Source organism: Peromyscus eremicus, chromosome 6 (genome assembly GCF_949786415.1).
Source record: "Peromyscus eremicus chromosome 6, PerEre_H2_v1, whole genome shotgun sequence".
Classification (NCBI taxonomy): Eukaryota; Metazoa; Chordata; class Mammalia; order Rodentia; family Cricetidae; genus Peromyscus; species Peromyscus eremicus.
The window spans coordinates 14,663,787-14,688,289 of NC_081421.1; the positions used below are offsets into that span (position 1 = coordinate 14,663,787).

At 40.4% G+C, this 24,503-nt stretch overlaps 2 protein-coding genes across 9 annotated transcripts in view; one reads left to right on the top strand and one right to left on the bottom strand.

The window, feature by feature from the left end:
* The window catches only part of LOC131912910 (LHFPL tetraspan subfamily member 6 protein-like), a 153,679-nt gene that overhangs the window by 9,978 nt on the left and 119,198 nt on the right, over positions 1-24,503 (bottom strand). The window lies entirely within an intron of this gene.
* Positions 10,714-24,503, top strand: part of LOC131912907 (ankyrin repeat domain-containing protein 7-like) — a 36,176-nt gene continuing 22,386 nt past the window's right edge. For 3 of the 8 annotated variants that reach the window (XM_059265199.1, XM_059265201.1, XM_059265200.1), the window contains exons 1-6: positions 13,006-13,382; positions 15,582-15,696; positions 15,855-16,028; positions 20,121-20,227; positions 21,070-21,207; positions 23,184-23,242. In XM_059265199.1, coding sequence (XP_059121182.1) covers positions 13,132-13,382; positions 15,582-15,696; positions 15,855-16,028; positions 20,121-20,227; positions 21,070-21,207; positions 23,184-23,242 — 844 coding nt within the window. In that variant the 5' untranslated portion in view covers positions 13,006-13,131. Of the gene's footprint in view, positions 10,865-12,999; positions 13,383-15,581; positions 15,697-15,854; positions 16,029-20,120; positions 20,228-21,069; positions 21,208-23,183; positions 23,243-24,503 lie in introns of those variants that run through there. The other 5 variants (XR_009379742.1, XR_009379741.1, XM_059265205.1 and 2 more) reach the window with 4 other exon arrangements.

Sequence of the window (24,503 nt, forward strand, 5' to 3'; positions counted from 1 at the left end):
ACCAGATCACATACTTCCAACATATAATAGCACAGGATGCACATTAACATTCCAAAATGTAGTGAAGGGACCCACTTGTTCAATTGAAATCTTTCCTGGCTTTCTGTCCTTCACTGCCTAAGCTTGGCTCTCCTGAAACTGGATCTCTAGACCAGACTGGCCTAAAACCCAGAGATCAGCCACTTGCAAAGATCAAGATTGCTTATTCTGCATATCTAGTATATTATTACTCCACTCTACAAAATTTAAAAATTATTCTCTAGTGTCTTTGGATATCCGGTACCCACTGGTCACCACTCTTTTCATAATTTGTACAGTCATTAAGCTAAATCATCGTATTTAATCCTTTAAAATTTATGGAATCCAGATGTCCACCTCATTTTCTTGGCAAGGCTATTTCCACTCAGAAAGAGACCCCAAGTCCTGTGCACTCCCCATACCTGCAGGTTCTGCCTGCCTCTGCAGTCGGTGCCCTTGGTGACTCGCCACTGTGCTCTGGTGACTTCTGTCCTGATAGTGAAGTCAAGGACCACCCTGTACACTGTTTATTGATAAGACAGTCAACACATGCCACTGTGGTGAGAATTCTCTGCGGGATGCAATTCTCTAGGTAGAAGGCTGCTTTCTGCGAAGACGGACAGCAAATATGAAAGAGAAGTGAGAGTATTTTCTTGGCTATCTGTGTAAACACCATGTTAACAACTGAGAAGGATATATTTTTCTCTGTTTTTTGAGTCTAAATTATCACACATTCTTGACATTCATAAACATATACATACATATTCTTTAAGACAAAGACAAGCATCTTTCCTTGAACCAGGCTATTTGGTTCTCTCCTTCTAAGATGACTTAAGGCTTCCAAAATGAATCAACAGAAATACAAAGTAATATTTAACATACATGGCATAATAACCCTGAAATCTCATGCTGTGGGTCTTCCACTAGGTTAGGCTGAAATGCCAAACAGGGGTTTTTTAAGTGTATTTTTCTCCATTGCCACAGGGTGGCAGATTTGTCCATAAAGAGGGAGCTTCTTTACCACCATTCGCTAAATTTTTTTTTTCCTTTCCATGACTAATAGAAGCTAGAAGTCACTGGGAATGGTGTCTTCCTTTTCCTCTCTTTGGTTGGGTCCCCTGGTGACAATATTCTCTGGTTTCTTTCTGAGCAGCAGGCCTTCAGGTGAGGGGGTGATGGCTTCCTGTGTGCTGAATCTGGACCTCCAGGAGACAGGAGAAATTTGCCTTGCCTCCCTTTCCTGGTAGGACTGATCATCCTCTGAGCCAGCCGGGGCATGTGGCTCCTGCCCTGTGACCTTGTGAATGCATGGCCTCTTTCGAATGACATCTCTATGAATGCTCAAACTGCAGAGATCAATCTGACATCTGTCTTCTTTCTTCATGTTCCCTATTTATACTAATAATCCTTAAATTCCCAGCCCTTTACTTCCCAGATAAGAGACCAACATTTATCTACACCCCTACCCCCAGGTCCACTTTTTCACAGGACAATAGAGAAAGGTCCCATTCCCAGGGCTCATAATCACTGCAGCCAAGTACCCATTTGCCACCTGGTGGTTGCTTTCTTCTCTTTGATACTATTCAGAGATACCATGAAAACAAACCTCTGAGCTGTCTGTGAGAAATGTTTTAAATTAGGTTAATTAAAGTGGAAAGACCCATCCTAAATGTAGGCAGCTCCTACCCATGAGCTAGGGTCCCGGGGTGACCTAAGAGAGAAGCAACTGAATGCATGCATTCCTGTCTCTCTGCTTCCAGTCTGCAGATGTCATGTGACCAGCTAGCTTCTCTGACTTCTCTGCCAGCACAGACCATACTGCTTGCAGTGTAAGCTGGAATTAATCTGCACCCCCTTAATTTGCACTCGTAATGTATTTATCACATCAACCAGAACTATTGTGACTGTACAAGAGCTAATGGTCTTAACATTTTAGACAAATTCAATGATATCCCCCAAGTGTAGAATAATGTTCTATCAAGAATTATATTTGCATATTAGAAAACATAAATCTAAGATCTGCTTGGCTGAATGTGTCTTGGCTTACTTTCTCCTCTATTTGGTGAACACGTATAAAGTATTTTAGCACCAGCATGTACATATTTTCTTTAAAATTAATTTACTGTATTTGAGGTCATTGAGTTTCCTACGAAGAACGGTTTGTACTGACTCCTAGGTCCGGGCAGAGGTCAATGTAATTCTGTGGTCATGGGTCAGGCTAGGTGCTTAAAAATCAGTTGAGACAATTGAGACAGTCTTTACACCATAGCGGGGGACAGTGGGGGGGACAGATGACACACGACACACACACAGGACGGGCAGGGACGGGACACACACAGCCTGATACCGTTTGTTACGTCATTACTAACTCCCACTGAGGCAAGCTTCGTGGTGACAAAAGTTTATTACATCAAAAAATGAGTCTCTGTTTAATGTAGCTTCAAAACCATTCAGCAGTGTTATAAGAACGTTCAGTTCAGATGGAAATGCCTGTCATACTGAATCTTGTATAATTTGGATAATGTTATAAAATTTTGAGTAAAATATACATTAATTCAGTGAATTAATACTAGATATTAAATTAAAAATCTGATGTAAATTTATTCCATCTGTCTTCTGAGATGTTCTGTATTAGATTTTCATGAAGATGACGGGCGGTGGTGGCGCACGCCTTTAATCCCAGCACTCGGGAGGCAGAGCCAGGCGGATCTCTGTGAGTTCCAGGCCAGCCTGGGCTACCAAGTGAGTTCCAGGAAAGGCGCAAAGCTACACAGAGAAACCCTGTCTCGAAAAACCAAAAAAAAAAAAAAATAATAATAATAATAATAATAATAATAATAATAATAATAGATTTTCATGAAGATTAAAATTAATTAGGTTGATAATGAAAGGATATTATGTGCTTGTGCGCCCTACCTCTCACTACAATTTTTCCAAAATCCTCTGTGCGCAGAGCTGAAGGTGCAGACTTGTAAAAACCAAGATTAAAAAAAATGCAGTGACAGCATATGTTTCCAGAGATCTCTATCTTTGTGCCTATATTGAAGCACATGAACACATGTGTGATTGTATAGATTTGTTTTTTCAAGGACTTGTATCCCATGCTCCTTTAAAAGTTTTTAAGTTTAAGATGTGATGGTCATTTTTCCAGATTAGCCTATGACCTAATTTGGTTTCCTGTTGCTGTGACAAAACACTGACCAAACACAATTTTGGAAGAAAAGAGTTTATTTGGCTGCTTGCAGGTTACAGTGCGTCATCAAGGGAAGCCAGGACAGGAAATTGGAGGCAAAAACTGAAGCAGAAGCTGTGGAGGAATGCTGCTGACAGGCTTACCCTCAGGCTCTAGGTCAGCTGGCTTCTTTATATATCCCAGGACCCAAGGCCTAGGGGTGTGGTATAGCCCCTTCAGGTTGGGCTTTCTTGCACCAATTAGCAATTAAGAAGTGCCCTATAGGCCGGGCGGTGGTGGCACACGCCTTTAATCCCAGCACTCGGGAGGCAGAGCCAGGCGGATCTCTGTGAGTTTGAGGCCAGCCTGGGCTACCAAGTGAGTTCCAGGAGAGGCACAAAGCTACACAGAGAAACCCTGTCTCGAAAAACCAAAAAAAAAAAAAAAAAAAAAAGGCTAATCTGCAGGTAATTCCTCCATTGTTATTTCCAATTCCCAGGTGTGTCAAATTGACACCAAGATTAGCCATTGTATTATAGAACCCTACCTAAATCCACTTTCTTGCTAAAAGCCCTTGGGATTACATGTACTTTAAAAGTCAAGATTGGGGGTAGTGTGGCCCCCAAAGAGCTGAGGTGGGTATTATTATAGCATTTCTGACTGAGTCTTGGGGAGCACATGCTAATCCAATTCTTTAACATTGGTCTGGGGACCTGAAGAAAGACACACTAAACAGAAAATAGAAGATTATGAGTGACCGTGTCTGGGAAGCCGGCTTTATCCCCAGGCAAATCTGTGGCTAAGTCTCAGGTGGGGTGTGTATCATTGTAACTCTTTGCCTTCCTTTGGTGCAAAGCGCTGGGCTGGATGAAGCCACTGGATGAAGAAAAGTCAGTAGAATCTGGCATCCTGATGGTGTCAGAAGCGGCACAGCTCTCAGGGCAGGCGAAGGTCTGTGGGATGGTGGTTTTCTGTATCCTCTGATGACTGAGATACAAACCAGGCCCAGAGCTGCATTCGGCTTTGTGATCAAACCCTGCCGTGGAGGCAGCACATCACATGCAGCCATCCTGTACTCCTGGGAGAACCTTCCTGAGATGTTAAAAGATTTACTGTGTCCGCTGAAGAAGGCCGGCGTGGGAATTCTCTGCCAGGCCAGAGGAGAAGCAGAGGGAACATGAAGCAGGGTATGCTGTGGCTTCCCAGCCTGTAGAAACAAGCCCGGTGATGCAGCCTGCACATGCGCCTTTCAGGGATCTTGTGGAACAAGAAAGTTCTGCCTCTGGATAGACTCCCATTCTCTGAAAGACTTTGAAAAACCTTTTGTGATTCATACATCGTGGTCATGAGAAGGTAGGGTTTCTTTGCAATCTCATGCTGAATGCAATGAAACACATTTTATTATTAAATATTAGATATTAATTTATTTTCTATGTGTATGTGCATATGTTGTTCATGCTTGTGGAGGCCAGAGGACAATTTGCAGGAGTCGGTTCTCTCCTTCCACCATCTGGGTCTCAAAGAATCAAACTCAGGGCATCAGGTTTGGTTGACAAGCCTCTTTGCTAAGCCATCTCAGTGGCTGAGACAAGACAGTCTTTTAAAAGCAATTCCATCTCTTTACTCTCATTAAATATCAGGTGGGTAAAGAATACCAAAGACTGCATGGACTGTGTCCCAGGACAGGAGCATGGCCTTTAATTCCCCAGGTAGGTTGGACAGTGGAGCCTCAAATAACTCAGATGTGTATATATCTATGCACACAGTACACGAAGAGACTTCAAATGAACGTTCTGGAGGTTTGGGGCACTCTTCACTCAGTGACTTTTGCTGTTCCTGTGATACAGTGTACCAATGGAAGAAGAAAGGGTTGTCTGTACTCGTAGTTGGAGGGTGCAGTTTATCACAGTGGAGAAATCGGGAGGCCAGAGCTTGAAGCAGTTCATCATGATGCGGCCTCAGTCAGAGCGCGAAGACAGATGAGTGAGTGTTCATGCTCAGAGAGCTTTCTTTCCACACAGTCCAGGAGCTTAGTCCAACGAATAGTCCTCCACACCTAGGGTGAGTCTTCCCTCTCAATTACCATAACCTAGACAATCCCTTACAGGCCTGCCAGAGGCTTGCCTCACAGGTGAGTCTATATCCTGTCAAGTAGACAACCCCTGTAAAACCACATCAATAGACTATTTTATTGCATTGATATGCTCTTACATTTTTATAGTTTATTCAACAACAACAAAACCCAAGATATTTAATAAAAATGAGTAAACAACAAGATTACTCTAAAACCCATGTAGGATGAAATAGAGATACCCATTTGAAAGCAGAAGCTGAAATTTACTCCAGGTTTTCCCACACCTGAATCTTACGCTCATCTTAAAATTGATCCATTTCTGGGACAGTCCCCTGCTTTTCTCAGGGTTGCTGTAACATTGTTTGGACGGTGATTTCTAGACCATTAAGGCATTCTTCAAACGTTTCTGAGTCTTCCCAAGTGTTAAGCTTGCTAGTTCATAGGGTGTATAGGACAGCCCTGTAGCTGTGAATCTGTGAAGTCAATATCATTTCCAACCTCCTTTACTGACCACACCTTCACCTTCAAACGGTGATTTCTCAGAGAAAAGGCAAGGGAACCCTGGTTTAAAAAGAAAAAAAAAAAAAAAAGAAGAAGCCAAGTCATGACTCTTCTGTCCAGAACTGGGGCTTCCCGTCTCATCTTGTAAAAACCAATCTTTCACTGGTTGTCAAGTCTCCGCCAGATCTGACTTGCCTCTGTTTCTCTTTCCCCACCCTCCTGTCTTGAAGCTCCCATGGGGCTCCAGTCACACAGGCCTCATCGTTCTGGGCCAGGTGACTCAGAGTATTTGCATTTACCATATCCTCTGCCTGGAGAACCCCTCTACATATTCACACACCTGGGTTCTCATGCCCTCCAAGGAGAGGTTCAGCCGCCACCTTCCTGGTGAAGCTTTCATCATGCCACTAAAAATGTCAAATGACACCCGCAGCACTCTTGATCCCCACCTGTAAATTTTGATGTTGCATATTGCCTGAGCCTACCTTCATGTATGTAAGCCCCGTGAAGCCTTTTTTTGGCCTAGTTGTTGCTCACTGCTGTAGTTTCAGTATAGACTTGAACACATGGATGTAGGAGGGACACCCGAGCATGAGTGTTTGTTGAATGAGGGATAGACAAAGAGTAGCATCTAAGTTGAACAAAGTATGTACTTGAATGGAAAAAAAGGAAAAGGATGCATGACTGCTCCTAGGTATGTATGGAGGAGAAGGTTTATTGTAGATATGTGGGAGAGCATAGCCAGAGACTAGAACATCCGGGAGAGCCCAGAATGGACATGACCAGACTGAGGTAGGTCATGTGAGGAGATGGAGGAGGGGAAGGGAGAGAGGAAAGAGGGGAACCAGGTGCAGCAGCCAGGAGGCCCAAAGGTACACAGATAGCACTCAACCAAAATGTTTGGATTAAGGAAGGGTAGCTAGGAGAAGGGCAGCCTAGCCCCAGGGCTGGAGAAGGTCAGGGTAGGGGGCTGGGTATGCCAGCCAGGAGGACCCTTTAACAGATAGGGACTGAAGGATGCAGGGAGAACCTGGTGGCCAGGTCTATTTTGATATGTTGTATAGGCACCTCAGCCATTTGTCCCAGGTTTGAAGCCTAGCAGTACTGAGGAGCATAAAAGAGTGAGTTGACATTACATGACATGGGAAAGACCAGATGTGACATTTGAGAATGCTATTATCTGTCTCTGTGGAGATGCTGAGGAAACTGTCACACACGCACTTTGGGGGGAATCTTGAGATGTTCATGCATCATTGATAGATTTAGGACTCACTGTATTAAGAAAGGGTGAGGTCCGAGAGGACCTAGAATAGACTGCAGAAGATCCCTTTGACTAGACATGGGCCATGTGAACATCAAGGCAGGCTGAGGACGCTCAAGGACACCAAGCCAGATAAACACACTCAAGACTAAGTACCATCTTCAACTCCTAAAACCTGAAGACGCTGGAAGAAACCTTGAAAACAAATGCAGGGAGGAGAAACACCTTAGGTGTCTAGAAGCGACAAGAGGCAGAGCACCATGAGGAAGGCAAGCAGAGGAGAAAAGTGGGGTGCAACTGCTAAAACAGTGTGGAAATTCACAGAGAGGACTAGCATGGCAGAAGGAATCTATGAGAAGGAAGTCAGTGTGTTTACTGTTTCTGTTCTTAACTGACCTAGTGCAGCAGGAGGAGACAGCATAGCCTGGCCACCAGCAGCCTGAGACTAGGGTTAGGTTTCTGTCAGAAACTGGAAAGCTGCAGGCATTGTTACCACAAATACCTCTTCTCCTTCCTCCTCCTCTGCCATTTAACCTACACCCGTGTAATTCTTCAGTAGCAATATGATACCACATCACTTATCCTTTCTCTGGGGACATGTCTATGAACCCGTCTTCAGCCTCTCTGACCACTGCACTGCCTGTCTGTAGTATGCTAGTGAGTCTACATCAGTGGCGTTTTATATTCTAGGTAGCCTTAACCATCAGCCCTCACCCTTGAGCCTCAGAGTGTCCATCATCCCTCTGGCGTCCACTTGCTCTGGAGCTGTTCTTGATGTTCCAGTAGTTCTCCTAGTAAGTAATCAGTTTGACCTTCCCTGCCTCTGTGTTTTGAAGACCGTCAGGGAAAGAGGGAATCACGGTTTTAACAGAAGCATCAAGAGCTCAGATACACAGTACATGGTGCTGCCCTGCAGAAGTGTTTAAACTTAGAACAGGCACAGGAAGGAAACTATTAACAAACGGCCTGCACACAAGAACAATGGCATATAAACATTCCAAGAGATAGGTTTAGCTCTGAGTTGTGGTCATCAGTAAGGTCAACATGTTGTCTCAACTTCAACTTGACACCGGAAGTCATTGAGGCTGTCAGCCACACTGCTAGACCAGAAGAGAGGATAACTGTGATGAGCAGGAATCAGTTCAAGAAACAAAGTCAGAGCTGGTGTGAGGAGGCGCACACCTTTGATTCCAGCACGCCTCAGGAAGAGGCAAGAGGATCTCTGTGAGTTCAAGGCCAGCCTGACCTACATATCAAGTTCCAGGCCAGCCAGGGCTACACAGTGAGACCCTATCTCAAAGAAAAGAACAAGGAAACGAAGCAGGAATGAAGCATGCTCCAGGCATGGATGTGAGGGTGATTCCTTTCAGACATTTATTTTTGAGTGAAATATCTGATATGAGTCCTTCAGACCTTTAAGTAAAAAAATATGATGGGGCCAGGTGGCTTGTCTATTTCTCATTTTCCCCTTCATCATAGGTGGATGTTTAGAGGAATTTCCGAATTTCAGAACACTACTAAAATTGATAAGACAATCCTGATTCGTGCACAGTTAAATGCCTTTGAGCGGTAATTTAATATTCTTGTGATTATGACTTGGCTACATGCATTCACAGTTCTTTGTAAACTACAGAGTTACAAATACTAGTTCCTGCCTGGATCAAACAACATGAGCGTGGGTTTAACTCTTTGTAAAAATTCAGTTTGGAAGGAAGGGGCTCTCTGCCTTTTAAACTATGAACAGTTGCCCATCCTTTTCTGACCACTGGGGGTCACTGCTACATTGTAAATATATTTCATAATTCCTGGGCAAAAGTAATCAGTTTCATAATTAGGACATTACAATCTATACATTGTGATTACTTGAAAATAATAAAGTTATTTTTGAGTAATTTTACTCAAAAATTTGAGTATGGTAATTTGAGGAGTTTTTTCCTTAAAATGAAGTATTATGAAATTCATATTAAGATTTACATGCAAATATTCATCTATAAAGTGGAATTTTTATTATCAAAGCCTGTGTTCCTTAATATTTATAGGTCAACAGTAAAATTTCTTTCCGTGGAATATCTTTGCAAAAGAGGACGGACCCTAAAAAGTAACAGAAATCAGTAAGAAGTGGAACATATTATCAAGTTAGTGGCAAATGTTATTCTGAGCATTTTGCAGTCCTTCAGCCAATTAGTGTTTGTAAGACATCTGCATCCTCCAGAAATGATATCCTCAGAGTCTAAGCAAGGAGAGGCTGCCCAGGGGAAATTAGGTGAACAGCACATGTTTAGTATACTGTTACCAGACAGCTGAAATGTACATGCATGTGTGCATGCAAACGACACACACAGAATTACATGCATGCACGTACAACCTTTTCTGACTTTTAGCGATGACTTGCTGTTCAGAATCTGTGGAATCTCGGTTCACATTCTTGAGAAGCTAGAAAATTTTCTTTTTCATATCCAGTGCCAAACACCTGGCTCAGAGACGGAGGCCTTCCCTGCCGTAGGGGAGCAGAAGGCAGGGCAACAGGTTGGGATGTGGCTCCCAGAAGCTCAGATGCCCACAGTCCAGCCGCAGCTGACTGTTTCTGTAACCTAGGGGAAGGACCTCATGAATCTTCTAGATTTCATATTTCCCAGATGTGTGGCATCTCAGGTGCCTCTCCTCTCCTTCTGGAGGGGATATTTCAGCTCGAGGTAAATTACTAGGCAGAGCCCATGTTAGGCCATTTACATGGTCATATCTGGCACCCTCCCTTTCTACATGAAAGCCAGCAGAAAGGGCTTTCTTGGCCAACTGACTTCTTTCATGTGTTAGCCTTGATGTAGCTCACCCTGGTCTCTAGTTTCCTGTCACATGCCTACAAGCTGTTACTAACAGGCTATCACCCCAGAAGCCCCTATTGGGACAAGAATGAAACCTAAGAAACAGGTGTTGAGAAGTCTGTGGCAGAGGTGTCCATGACGCTCGAATGTCTGACTTAAACGCAAAAGGACAAGGACAGAAAACAGTGAGTAAGCCAGCCTCCTGCCCCAGGAGTGGAGGCCATGAACAGAACAAAAGAAGAGCAGCGTGTGTACAGAACACCCCATGAAGCAGGGCTGGAGTATTCCTTGTGTTTCTAATGTTGAAAAAATTCAGTGTTTTGAATTACAATAACTGCTTTAAGCACATTTCCAGATTCGCAGTAATGCGTCTTTTGTACGACAAATGGAACATAATGTTGGGCAAAGATGAGTGGACTGCCCAAACTGCCCGGTGTCTTAAAAGCTGCTGACATTCTGGATTTTCAAATTTTGTGTGACTAGTATGATTCTCTCATAGAAATTTTATTCTTTTATTATTTTTAACAAATTCTCAGAGAGATGTTTAAAAACATGCAATTAAAATATAAAATTTAAAAACCTTTTATGAATCATGTTCCTGCTTTGTGTTCAGGCCGTCGGAGTTGGCCCCAACAAGTCACCTGTCCTCAATGAGTCCATTAAAAACACAGTTGATAACGAAAAGCAGAAAAAGGGGGATTTGTTCCTTGTAGCCACCTTGGGGGAAGGAACAAAGAGGTTCAGTGAGGTCTGAGTGTAAACAGAGGGGAAGAGGAGCATAGCTAAGGTGACCCATCCTGATCAAGGAGACTGTCATCACTGGCCTGACTATGAAATCTCTTTCCAGAGACAAACTCCCTTTTGCCCTTTCTTTCTCTCACAGTAGGAGTCCTAGGGAAATTCCTTCAGAAGATCTCTACACAGGATGGTGACTCTGAGCCCTCCATGTCCATGTCCATGGCTAGTGAACCTAGTCCAGCCCAGTTTTGATTGGGTTTGTATCAGACGGGTGTCGGGTCAGTTTTCTCATCAAAAGAGTGTGTATTAGTTTCGATGTTGCTGTGTCTCTGTTTCCTGCTTCAAATGAGTCTCTTAATGATAAAAGGAAAACAATAACATGGATATCTCTATACAACAAGTATAGAAACTTTAAAAGGCATCAGCAATAGAGAGAATCAAGCAGAAGAACATCGGGGCTGGGAATCAAGGTGGGCATATGATTATATTAAGGCATTAATAAATTAAATGTAATGGACACATCATTCAAGATCTCTGGGATGCTGCTATTCAGATATTGTACTTGTTAATTTTCTGTTTCTGTGATAAAACACCATGACCAGAAGCATCTTACAGAATGAAGAGTGTATTTGGGATTCCAGATCCAAAGGCATCGGAGTCTATCATAGTGGAGAGACTTAGCACAAATGGCCCACATGGGGGCAGGAAAAGGAAGCTTAGAGGTTCCATCTCAACCACACTCAGGAAGCAGAGGGCAAACACAAGGGCAGAGACTATTTAAGGCCTGTCTCCAGGGACAGATGTCATCTATTAAGGCTCCATCTCCCAGATATTCCACATCCTCCCCAATTAGTACCGCCATCTGGGGCCAAGTGTTCAATTATCTAAACCTGTGGGGGACATTCATGTGGAAAAACACCTCAGAGACTAAATATAAATATCTGGCATTGCAGATAGAGTGGAGATAATCAGAGCATAAAAATCAAGTTCTGTGAAACAATAGCAGAAATTTCCTCATATCTAAGGAAATTTATGAACCAGTTCTACAGAAGACATTTAGAACCACAACAGCCATGGTTGGATAATAACTTCTCCACATTGTATTGTAAAGACATTAAGCAGGGAAGAGGAGCTTGGACCTGCCTCGTCTGAACATACCAGGTTCTACTGACTCCCCAGGGGAGACTTTGCTTTGGAGGAGGTGGGAATGGGAGAGTGGGTTGTGAGGGAAGGCTCGGGGAGTGGGAGGAAGGAGGACAGGTGTAGATGTAACCAACCGTCTTATTAAATAAGAAACACAGAGCCGATTCAGAGAAGAAAGCCAAGAGGTCAGAGCTAAGAGCCTCACTCTTCCTGCTTCAGCGATCCTCTTCAGCCAAGAGAGCTCTCCGAAAAAGGGACCTACTTCCTGTGTGTATGTCTCTATACAGTCTAGCTGTTCTGCCTTCTCATTGGTTGTAAACCATGCCTCGTCACTGCCTGTCTGTAAAGACTTCCAGGTCTTCTATGGTTGGGATTGAGATTAAAGGCGTGTGTCTCCAATGCTGGCTGTATCCTTTTACACACAGAGATCTACCTAGCTCTGTCTACCAAGTGCTGGGATTAAAGGTTTGCACCACCACTGCCATGCTCTTGATAATGCTCTAATAGCTCTGACCCCCGGGCAACTTTATTTATTAACATACAATTTAAACCATATTTCAGTACAAGTAAAATACCACCATAGACAGGGGAATCCCTGCTGGATATGTAAAATGAATAGAAAAATCTCTTAATGAAAGAAAGAAAGAAAGAAAGAAAGAAAGAAAGAAAGAAAGAAAGAAAGAAAGAAAGAAAGAAAGAAAATTTGCCATTTTTGAGGAGGTTCTCACAATGCAGCTCTGGCTCACTTGACCAGGCTGACCTTCAACTCACAGAAATACATTTGTCTCTGTCTCCTGCCAAGGACTGGGATTAAAGGTGTGTACCATCACTCCCAAGCACATAAAAATCGTTATTTTACAGCTTTTCACCTCCCTGAAAATTCCAAAAACACAGAACCAAAAACACCAGAGAGAAGTTTCAAGAAATTCCATGTCCTTACGAAAGCAATCCATCCATGACCTCTTAGTAAAAATGTAAATAAAAACAAGCCACAAACCCAAGAAGAAATTTTTTAATGAATAATTGCAGTCCCAAAGAAAAGAAGCACCAAGCAAGATTACAGCGGGGAGGAAAGGGATCCACCAAACCTGAGGAAGAGGTGGAGGATATGTGCAAACAAGCACAGAAGACCTCCCCATTTACACTGCACATGCACAGTGAGCACTATTTGCTCCATAAACTGTCAGTTATGCCTGAGGAAGAACGAGCTTGCTTTTGTTTACCAGTGTTGCTTAGCAACGACTGTTCTATAACTGGATGCTTCAGTTTTACTGGTCAAACCATAGCCTCGCACTTGTGAGAGTCGCAGACTTAGGCTCTGGTTGTTAGACGGTCAGTGGTTAAAAGTTCATCATTTCCTAAAATTACTTAGTGTTGAGTTGATAGAAAGGTGGTGACAGCTATGTTGTCCACCCCGAGGAAGCTCTTATGCTTTAAGAAGGAGCCGAAAACCCCCTTGGGGTTTTGTGACGGCCCAAGCAGGGCAACGGGATACTTGTCCTGCTTTCACTGTGGAACTGAAGACAGGTACTGCCAGGCTTATGACCCTGAAAACGAATTTCATGAGGCAGTATGCATGGGAAAGCTCAAAGTGGTGGTGCGTCTCCTCAGGAAGAAGCAATTTCATGTGAACGATGAGGATGAAGGGAAACGGTAAGAACACTTGGAAGCTAAGGATGAGGGGCCTTGAGGAAATCGGGTGATGGGAGAAGCCTACTTTTCCAAGCTCTGTTGAGGGCAACAGGAGTGAGGAGAGACCAGCTGTGCTTTCTGGACTACAGTCTCCTTGGTACCCGTGATCACACAGGTCCAGTGTCCAGATCTTCTTCTGGAGCAGGAGAACCATAAGACCAAAGCTCCAGCAGGTTTACTGTCACCCCGTAATTCCCCTATGGAGCATTTTCTTATGGAGCATCGAATACACAATAGAATAATTGAACAAACTATAAAGTAATGGGATTTAATTTCAATGTGCCTAATAAACACAATGTTGTGTAAACTGTAGAAACTACAGAGATCAAGAGTAGTGTTCCTCACAATAGTCTTCCTCCCACCTAAAATCACCCAAAAACATTGAATATGGATCTTTTATCTGTGTGTACTAACATTTATATTCCTCACTGAAAATAACAGAAATAATCTAAACTTGATAGATGGTTGTGTGCTCCTCTTCCTGCTGCTCCTTCATTTTCTTGTTGTTTCTCACTAGTTTCCTGGGGATATATCACTCTCCCATCTCTGTAAATTTCTTTTAAGTTCCTTCACTCATTACGTCATCTGTTTCTGAAAGTTTATTCAGTGCAGCCTTGATCAGCCACCATTTTAATAACACAATGTGCTGACAAGCTCCAAGTTCTCTGAAAGTTACTTCTGACATCTTTACTTACTTCTGATAGAGGTGAATGGAACTTGCTGTGAATTTCATGATTTACAAATCAACAAACTGTCTTGTTTTCCCAATTTTGGGTTTACTCGAGGTGGCCCACAGTGTACTAAATCTCCCTCATGAAATTGATATTAGATACTGACGTTAGGCATAGCATACATCTAATTTCTCTCTATGTTATGAATTTAACTATTATCAAAAATGGGCATTCTTATGTATTTGACTTGAAGTTCCATACTTACTTCCTTTGAATTAAAGTTCCCTAAAAATCAAAGCCAAGTTTGCTGTGCATTTAGATTTTGCTGTTGATAATTTTCAGTTTTTGTCAATAGTACATTTTGTAACTTTCTTTAAAAAATCCAGTAAAAGGGCTGGAGAGATGGCTCAGAGGTTAAGAGCACTGACTACTCATCCAGAGGTCCTGAGTTCAATTCCCAGCACCCACATGGTGGCTCACAACCATCTGTAATGAGATCTGGCACCCTCTTCTGTATACATAATAAATAAATAATTCTTTAAAAAAAATCCAGTAAAAGTCTAGAAATGTTTTATATATATGGATATGTGTATATGTATGTATATGTATATCACATTATATATCACGTTTCACTTAGTAGAGACATCATGCATGGCAAAATGACATGCTATCTTATGTATTAAGAATTGCCTTTAAGTTTTGGCAGTCACTGTTGTACATTATGAATGGTAAATGACATTTCAATTTTAGCTGAGTTAAAATGCGTGAAAAACCAAATCTCAAGCTCAGTGGTGTGTCATATCTACAATCCCAGCTCTTTGCAGGCTGAGGCAGCAGAAGCATAAATTTGTTGTAGAACTTGTCTCAAGTTTTGAAGAGATGTCCTTAGACTCTAAAATTTATACTCCTTAATATATTTACAAAATAGAGATAATGGAACTAACATTGACTTGAAATATGTTTATTATAGTGTTAACATTCATAACTTAAACACCGAAAAGATTGTTAAGTTGTTGTTGAAGAATATTTTCTAATAGTTGCAAAGAATCTAATTGAGTCATCCTAATTTGATAGAAGTATTCCTTTTAACACCCATTTTCTGGACAAGAATTCACAACACAGGAAGGCTGAGATGTAGTTGGTTGATGGTAGTGTCTAGAGTAGGATTTAAACTGAAAATGAGTTCACCCAATAGTCATGTTCTTTTTGTTCAAATAGGCTGCTCTTTACTACGTAGTTCACTAATAGAGCACTTATCTAGGCTGCAACAGCTGTGTGTATTATTCACACTGGGATAAATGATAGTTGCAATAAATTTTTAAATACAGTAAATTATAAGAGCAAATAAAAATAAATTTTGAATGAAGTTAAATATTTTTATGTGTCTATGGACTTACATACTATATAATATTTATAAATGCCAGAGTGATTGTGTATGTTGATAATAGTGCCTTACAGTTTTCCTTCAAAATGTCTCTCATTCCCACAGAACTGCGCTCCACTTTGCCTGTTTCTATGGGCATATCGATCTGGTTCGTTTTCTGATATTTAAGGACTGTGAGATAAATGCCCTTGATAATCAAATGTCCACACCACTAATGAAGGTATTTCAAAGACTTCAATTTCAGTAATTAAGTTGATCTAAGTGTTTAGAATGAAAGTAAAATTAAAGTCACTTAAATATAAATCATGGTGAAAGCTGGGGGAAGTTTCTTGTGTGTTCTTTAAATTGACAGTGTTTTCCTGATAACGATATCCACAGGCTGTACAGAGCTGGGAGACAGAGATCGTGTCTGTCCTACTTGATCATGGAGCAGATCCCAATATCAAAGACTGCAACGGAGAAGCAGCGATCCACCATGCAGTGAATGTAGACAGGCCAGATATTGCCAGCAGTCTTCTTGAATTTGGGGGAAACATTGAAGATACTACAAAGGTAAAGATTTTCTAAATTGAATTCCTACGTATTTGAAAACTATATGCTTTAACAGTTGTCATATCTTGGTCCAATTTTTTTCACGTTTAGAAGTTGAAGTATTACTTGACTGGCACTTTGAAATAACTTGATCGGTATCCATCTAAGTATTGATATGTTGTTAGAGTTTGTTTTTTACCCCCATTGAGTCCAATTCGTGCTGCCCACATACTCTTGGGTATGTGACCATCCGCTGGAGCATGCTCAGTCCACCCAGGCCACACCTTTAAATGAAAAGGACTATCCAGTCCTAGCAGCTATAACTGTCAAGAAGTTCTCAGCTCAGAGCAGAACTTCATGCTAAATTCCTGCTTGCATAATGACATTTTGTGTCACTTGAGCTTCCAACGGTCTTCTGAATGTTTTCACGGTGACTGTGATGTCATATGAACATCTACGCTGGTGTGCCCATGAGACACTCTTTGCTTTTGGTCATCCAGTGGACCTGGCTCTTACAAGCTTTAACCTGATCTTCTACAGTGACCCCAGAGACTTGAGAGGAGGTTTATATGAATAAGGTTAGAAAGATGGGTGGGTACAGAAGAGGGGTGCATTTGGAAAGTAGTGAAAGGGAAGGGGTGAATACGATTAAATTGCATTGAATACAGCTCTCAAAATTATTTCCAAAGGGGGAGAAGTAAATGTTAATTTATTGAAATCAGTATTAGAGAATTTAGCTTACTTTTATGGAGCCATGGAAAATATTTATAAAAATAGATAATGGACTAAAAGGATTATTTGACTTACATTTCCAAGTTACTGTGTATTACTGGGCAAAGCACAGAATCAGGATCTTGAGAAAGCTGTTGACATATCATCTATCCTCAAGAGAGGGAGAAATGAATGAGTCCAGGATGCCTGTTTGCTTACTCTGCAGCTATCTGTAAATTCTTACACAGCCGTGTTCTGAAACAAGGCTGTGGTGCCACCCACCAGGGGCTGGGTTCTCTTCATTGGTTAGCCATCAAGATAACTTCCTATAGGCAGCTGGGTACAGCTTTGTCTGTGGTATCAGGAACTTGTAATCCTTCCTTCCTCCTCATATCTCCACAGAAACAGAATCAGTGGCCTCTTGAAAAACTCAGAATAGGTGTACCCCAAAACTGCCTACATACCAATATCACACCCATCAAATATCCAATTCCAAAAGCTTCAACACCTACCCAAAATATTGACAAGCTGTGCTGGGATATAAATCACTTCAGGCTGTGGGTGACACTTCACCTTCAAACTGCTATCACAGACGGAATATTTGCAACTGAAGCACGGTACATTGCACTACAAGCACTTGATTTCCACACATCCATTAGTATGCATGCAGCATAGGTTAAAATTTTAGTAAACAATCCAAGGGCTATGGAACAGCGCAGTCCATTCATAACCTCCGTTTTCTCCAGGAATGCAGTGCACGCTCAATCTCTAGGAGAATTTTTAAAACTATGCTTCATCCTGACTATAACAAATCAAATCATTTTGCTTTTGAGCCCCTATGATGGAATGGTTCCCTGCAGGAGGTACTTCCACAATCCAACCTCCAAGTGTGTTTTATTTGCTAACAAACCAGAGCTGTATTCCCCCATTTCACCTGCTTTGCCGATACAGGTGTTTCAGTCTACTAGCCTTATTTCTTAGTGTTTGATATAAATTTAGGATGTCTGAAGATTCCTTTTCTCCCTTGGCAGTTTGCAGAGCACCACAGGAAGCTAGTACTTGGGTAGGAATCACTGGGTTAGTTCCAGCTTTAGACTAGCTTTTTTGCTAGTCTTTTCTCCAAAGGATTTGGTGTCTTTTGTAGCAAGATCTTACACTTAAGTGACTGGAGGCAACCAAGAGCACTGGCAGTAGCTCATATTGTTTGGGAAATGTCTGGAACTCCCAAAAAGTCTAGGGAATTTTTACCTGCCTGGCACTGTGTATTTTGTTAGCTGTGCAGTTGGGCAAGGCTTTTTCACCCCTTGTTGCATAACTTCATGTAAATTACAATACATCGTTTTAATCTCACTGATATTGATGATCCTAAAATCATCATAGACTTCCAATATTAATTTTTTAGATAGGGTTTCACTATGTAGCCCAGACTCTCCTAGAAGTCACGATCTTCCTGCAATAATACCCTGCACTCTATTGATGGGATTACGGTTGTGTCTTCATTTCTGAATTCTAATGTTTAAAATACTTTTAAATTATTGCTCTATTTTGATTCCTGCTTAGGTTGTTTTCTAAGCAAAATATAAACCAGAAAGAAAGCAATGCCTTGCCCGTCTCTAAAACTTCCATTACACAGATCTGTATGCACTAGCTATAGTACAGTACAGTCACTCAGTAAATTGAACTTAGATGCAATGATGATTAAAATGCAGCAAATACAGAGTATAACAGAGATCCACAACTAGTGAAAATGCAAAGACCAAAGGACCATGGGTGCCTACCACAATCCTACATCTACAATACAACACCCACACTTAAGTTTCGGGTGACACTGAGAAAGAAAGTTCTGAAAAAACAAACAAACAAACAAACAAAAAAACTCTGAGTTCCAGTGACCAGGATGACTGTTGCAGAAAAGTGTCTTCTAGATACAAAAGGGATAATTCATCTATGAAATCTCAATAATATGGTTGCCTAAAGAAGACGTGCACAAGGAAAACACCAGTTGACATGCAAACACTTGATAGGGGAAACTTCAAAACTACACTCGTAAATCAAGAGTTGCCCATTATCCATAACTGCTGAGAGGAGAATTCAATTTTCTCCAGGGATACACTCTAAACTCCTCAATAGTTTATCCAACCACAGTGGCCATGCTTAAACACACACACTTACACACATGCACATGCACATACATGGACACACACACACACACACACACACACAAACCAACACACATTCAGGAAGAGAGAGACAGAGGGGGAGGGAAAGAGAAAAGGAGAGGCAGAGACATAAAAAAGAGAGTCTGCTCACATTACATGGAACCAGTAGGTTGTACATAATACACATGTGTGTGACAGTAATAAAAAACAGGTCCTGAATTTCAGAGGGAGTTAGGGGGAGTTGGAGGAGTGAGGGTGTAGAAACTATGTAAATACAGATCTCGTGTAGGAAATTGTCTAAAAATAATATAAATAAAAAACATTTTAAAAATGTACTGGATTTTCTAAACACTAAGACCGTTTTCAACTTGTAACAGGACAGAATACATTTCAAGGTAAGCAATCAAAGATTCTTTGAGTTGGGCGGTGGTGGCACACGCCTTTAATTCCAGCACTCGGGAGGCAGAGACAGGCGGATCTTTATGAGTTAAAAAAAAAAAAAAAAAAAAGATTCTTTGAGATCTTACTCATTTTGAGGTCATTTCTTTGGTGACCTGTTCCGAGCAAGAGGCAGACATTGTTACCCTTGGCCCTTCCTGAATGGAGAATCACGAAGAGCTTCCTCTGTGTCCTCAGCAAATACCACATCATTACAATACTCTGAGAATTGTGCCTGTGAAACAACTTCTGCTGTTGCTGACTGATATTTGCCCCACAGAAGATTTGCCAAACAGTACTTCAGAAATCAGGTTTTAAATACTGGACAATTCCATAGTTTTGTCATCATCCTTAATTGAATTTTTCTGTTGGGAAATGCTACATTTGCCACATAACTGTCTTTTGAAATACAGGAGAATTTCTGACATAGAAAAGACAATTTTGCTCATCCATGCAACTTAGGATCTAACACCTTTGCCACTGTGTGTCGGTGTGTGTCTCTTCAGATAAACTCTGAGGGGAGAGTGCCATGGCTTCAAAGTACCATGACAACTTCTGTGACAGGAACCACAGGTCCATGGGTGTCACATGAGTTCTGTAATGGACTAGAGGACTTTGTGACAACCGTAGCCATGGTTAGAACATTGCAATCTTGAGGATCGTTAGCAGGTGCATTAGGCTAATAAGGAAAAGACTACTGCGGTCAAGTCTATGGTAAACATTACGATCACAGGGCTACATATATGATTTTCGGTTCAGTTGTGAAATATGCGGTATTGCGAATGATTAATTGATATTATTACAGGATGGGTTGACCCCTCTGCTGCTAGCACTCCGAGAAAGGAAACCCCGCATGGCAGCACACCTAATCACACACGGTGCGAATCTTCACGCATCTGATCAATATCTAAGGTACTACACTTTGCATTTTTAAAACACTACTTGTATTGAAAATAGTCTAGAATAGTAAAAATCATTCATTTCAAATGTGTTATGGGACTAGATTAGAAAAAGTCAATAAAACATCAGTTACATATCTAAAAATATCTATTACATGAAATGGTTATGCCAAAGAACGATAGTCAGTTTCATATTCCCTTTCATAATGAGAGGTTTTTATTTTGATTTTTATTTTGACTGCCATATGATCTTCTATGAGTTGATAGCATTTATATTAGATTGTACATTTACAGTGTCAGTTCCAGTGTTTTCAAGTTTGCAATCACACAAACTTGTGAACACCCTTTAATCTTCAAATACTTTTGGTGGTATGCAGAGAAGGATGATACATGAATGGTAGTTGTAAACTTACATATATGGCATGATATTAGTATCAGGAATTGAAAACATTCATTTTTAACATTAAAATTATTTGATAACATTATTACTATCATTTTACGCAAATTGTGATTCCATATTTAACAGTGAATTGTATTTTAATAGAATAGGAAGGAAATGGTGTTCTTTTTCATATAAAGCTTTCTGTACTTCTGGTCAATTTTCTCCAAACAGTTATTCACCATAAACAATTTAAAATACAAATTCTACTCTATAAAGTATCATAGTGGGCTAAGAAGTTTTCTGCTTGTTTCCTAGTTTTAGCCTTGGACATATTTTAGGAATCTGAACTCTGCTTTCAGGATGCTTAAGGCTACTTAGTTAATGGTCCATTCTACACACAAAGGCCTTATACTTAGATGGTAAAATGTATACAGTTCACCATTTAAGTAATTGAATTGCCTCTGTCATTCTAGAACAACACTCATGTATGCTGTTAGATGGGATTGTGAAAATATGGTTGAAATTTTACTGAAGAAAGGTGTTGATCACCAGTTAAAGGACACATTTGGATGGAGTGCTCTTTATTATGCCATTATGGGGAAACGCAAAACGTAAGTCCAGAAGTTAAAACGCTAATTGAAACTAAATTTAGACATGAAATATTTACCAATGTTGTATTTTAACCAAGCGTGACTTCATTATTTAAATGCTTTTGGAATGGAAGCATTTTAGTCAACTCCACTTGCCATGAGACAAGCAAAGGGATAGATTGGTCAGAATAGCAACGGGTGTGCAAGAGTCTTAATCTCAAGACTGATCTATGATGATGCTGAGAATCACACTCAGGGACTTGAATGTATGAGGCATTTATTTTACCACTCAACTTCATGGCTAAACTCTCTTTTGGAAGCCTTAATATCTTTATCTTTCAAGATCCCAGCATGCTCTGGTCGTTCCAAAAATAAAGCAATGCATGGCACAGAATTTTAGTTTTTGAGTTACTTCTTTGAACCTAAACATTTGTAGTTTGATAGAAAATCTTCACACTTATCTTCCAAATATTTCATCGAACTTATTACCTGAATGCTCAACAATCTAACATGCTCCCTCAGTCCAAGAAAGTAAAAATTCCTACATATATCAGATAGATATGGCATACATGAGGAAATCTTAGGAAGCATTTATTCATGGGGATTTAATGTGATTACACCTGTCTTTTAGTCCAGTGTTAAATAAACTTGATTATCAGGTTGTACCTATACAACTGTATCTGATCTGTATCTTTATCATAATAGTTACGGAGCCATGAGGAAAGGGTAGTTGAAAATTCAACTATGTGCTTGAAAATTCAAATTTTCTCCTAATATAACAGTGTTCTCTGGCAGCTAAAACTCTTAAGATTTCTCCAAAGCTGTTGCTAGGCATCTGAACCTTATCACTTATTCAAAGCACTCCAGTATCCTAGAAGACCATCATGGCACGATACTTTGGAGGAGTCTCTCTTTTCAGCCATCAAATGGGTTTGCAGATATACTAAATTATCCCATGAATCCAAGCACTTGCAGAAAGAGGCCAGAGCTTTCTTTCTTTCATAGTAATCTGTAGGCAAGGGTTCCTTTGTATCATCCTCTGTAGCACAATCTGTGTTTGTGACAGACCTCTAGCGCCTTTCCCAGGGAAGATGACAGAAAGTGATTGGCCCACTAAGTGCTTTTTCTGTGAAAAGGAACATTTTTCAAGATACTTGAATCTTTACCTCAAGATTTCAGGATATTTCACAACTCTGCCTCAGAAGGAAGACACAGAATACAATTCTGTGAATCTAAATTATATTAACTGTATTCAGTATTTAAGCCCCATCACAGCCCATGAGTATACTTATAACATGTATAAAAAATGATTTTTGTCTTCCATGTAGGTTGATGGTAAGCATGGCGATTCAGGATCATTATGACAAAACTCAGATCATTGTTTCCTTCTTGGCTAAAGGAAGACCAGCAATAGAGCAACCTATGTCTTGGAATTCATTAGTGTTCTCACCATGGGCTTACTCTTTATTTCAGTAATATCAAATTCTGAATTCTGTAGCATTTGATAATAGGTCCATTCATGAATTACAGAGTGCTTTCATTTAGGATTCTAATCAGATCAAGACTGAGAAGCAAGTTAGATACTGCTTTGCTATTTCTGTGCCTGTTTTTAGGTGGTGAAATTTTCATAGCAAACTTTTAAACTAAAGTAGGGAAATCCTGAGTTTTGGAAACTTAAGTTGGAGCCTAAGGAAACACTTTCCCAGAGCAAGAATACTTAGGACTCCTTCCTATATTAGGGCATTTTCCATCCTGTCAAGATAATCCAGATGATTTGAACCATAGTAAATCTAAACCATCTCACACTGTTCTTTCCTTCTAAAATGAGACACTTTGTAAAATCTTTTAGAACTAATAAATTTGAAGGGTATGTCCAGATGACTTGATGGAATCTTATATTGTCTTTGAAATATCTTAAATATTTAATATATTGATAAATGGTTTTCCATCCATATTAAAATAATAACATTGTTTACCACCATTTCCATACTTGGCAGAAAAATGGTGATTATTCAGCACGACTTACTTCTCTGGAGACAACAAAATACCTTCACACGTAAGTCTTTTGAAGTTTCCTTCTCTGTAGCCCTTCTTTAGATTAAAAATGTTGCATTTAGAATTTTTCAATTCTCTGTAATTAGATATTATCTGGGTATATACCCAAGAATGGTGTAGCTGGATCTTGAGGTGGATCCATAACCAGCTTCTTGAATAATGGCCAAACAGATTTCCATAGTGGTTATATGTTTGTATGCCCTTACCTTTGGGTGAGTGGATGAGTGTTCCACTTCCCCTTCACTCACAAAGAGCAGTTTTTATTTTTAAAATGCATTTAAATTATGATAGAATTAATATCCTTTCCTCCTTTACATTCCTCTCTCCAGCTCCTCCTAGGCAGTTTTAAAAACCAAGTGCCTATTGACGGCTGAATTGTTTAAGAAATTAGTTGTATGAAACTGCTTGGTTAAAAAGTTTCTCAGTTTTGCACCAGAATTACATACTTGCATGTAAAAATATTTTTTAAATTACCATACTGTGATGAGATGCCAGCCTCTCCCCAGCCCACAGCACATTTTAGTGTACTTCATACATTTTTTTTCTAAAAATGTTGACATAGTGTCTACTTCATTAATAGTTCCACTACACTGTATTGTAATTCATTTTATTTGTTTATTTTATTTCATGTGTGAGTGCTTTTGCCTGCATGTACACCAGGCATGTGCACCATGTTCATGTCTGGTGCTTGTGGGAGAGAGAAGATGGTGTTGTATTCTTTGGAACTGGAGTTACAGGTGATTGTAAAATACCACATAGGTTCTGAGAGCAGAACACAGGTCCTCTTGAAGAGCAAAGCATGCTGTTAACTTCTAAGTTGTCTTCTTAGCTACCCACACGCATTATAAAAAAAAAACACATTATTTTCTCACAGTAAAAATGAATGCATTGCAGTAAGTGAACACAATTACTTTGTTATACATATCATAGAAAACATGATTTGTATGGCTAAACAAGACACAATATTCAATCCTTTTATGATTTCCTTTCCTGTGTATGTTATTAAAGGAATGTTTTCTTTTCTATAGATTTTCACTAAAGTACAATTAGATCACTTTCCCACTTCCCTTTCTTCCCTCCAGCACTCTCCCCACACTCCCGCTTCTTCCATGTCCCCGCAGGTCTCAAATTGATAGTCTCTTCTTCCCTTATAATTACTCTTCAATGCACTCATTCACACACAGAGACACAAATGTGTAACTACAACCTACTGAGTTCAGTTTTCTTGTTTGTAGTTACATGGTTTCAGTGCTGACTACAAT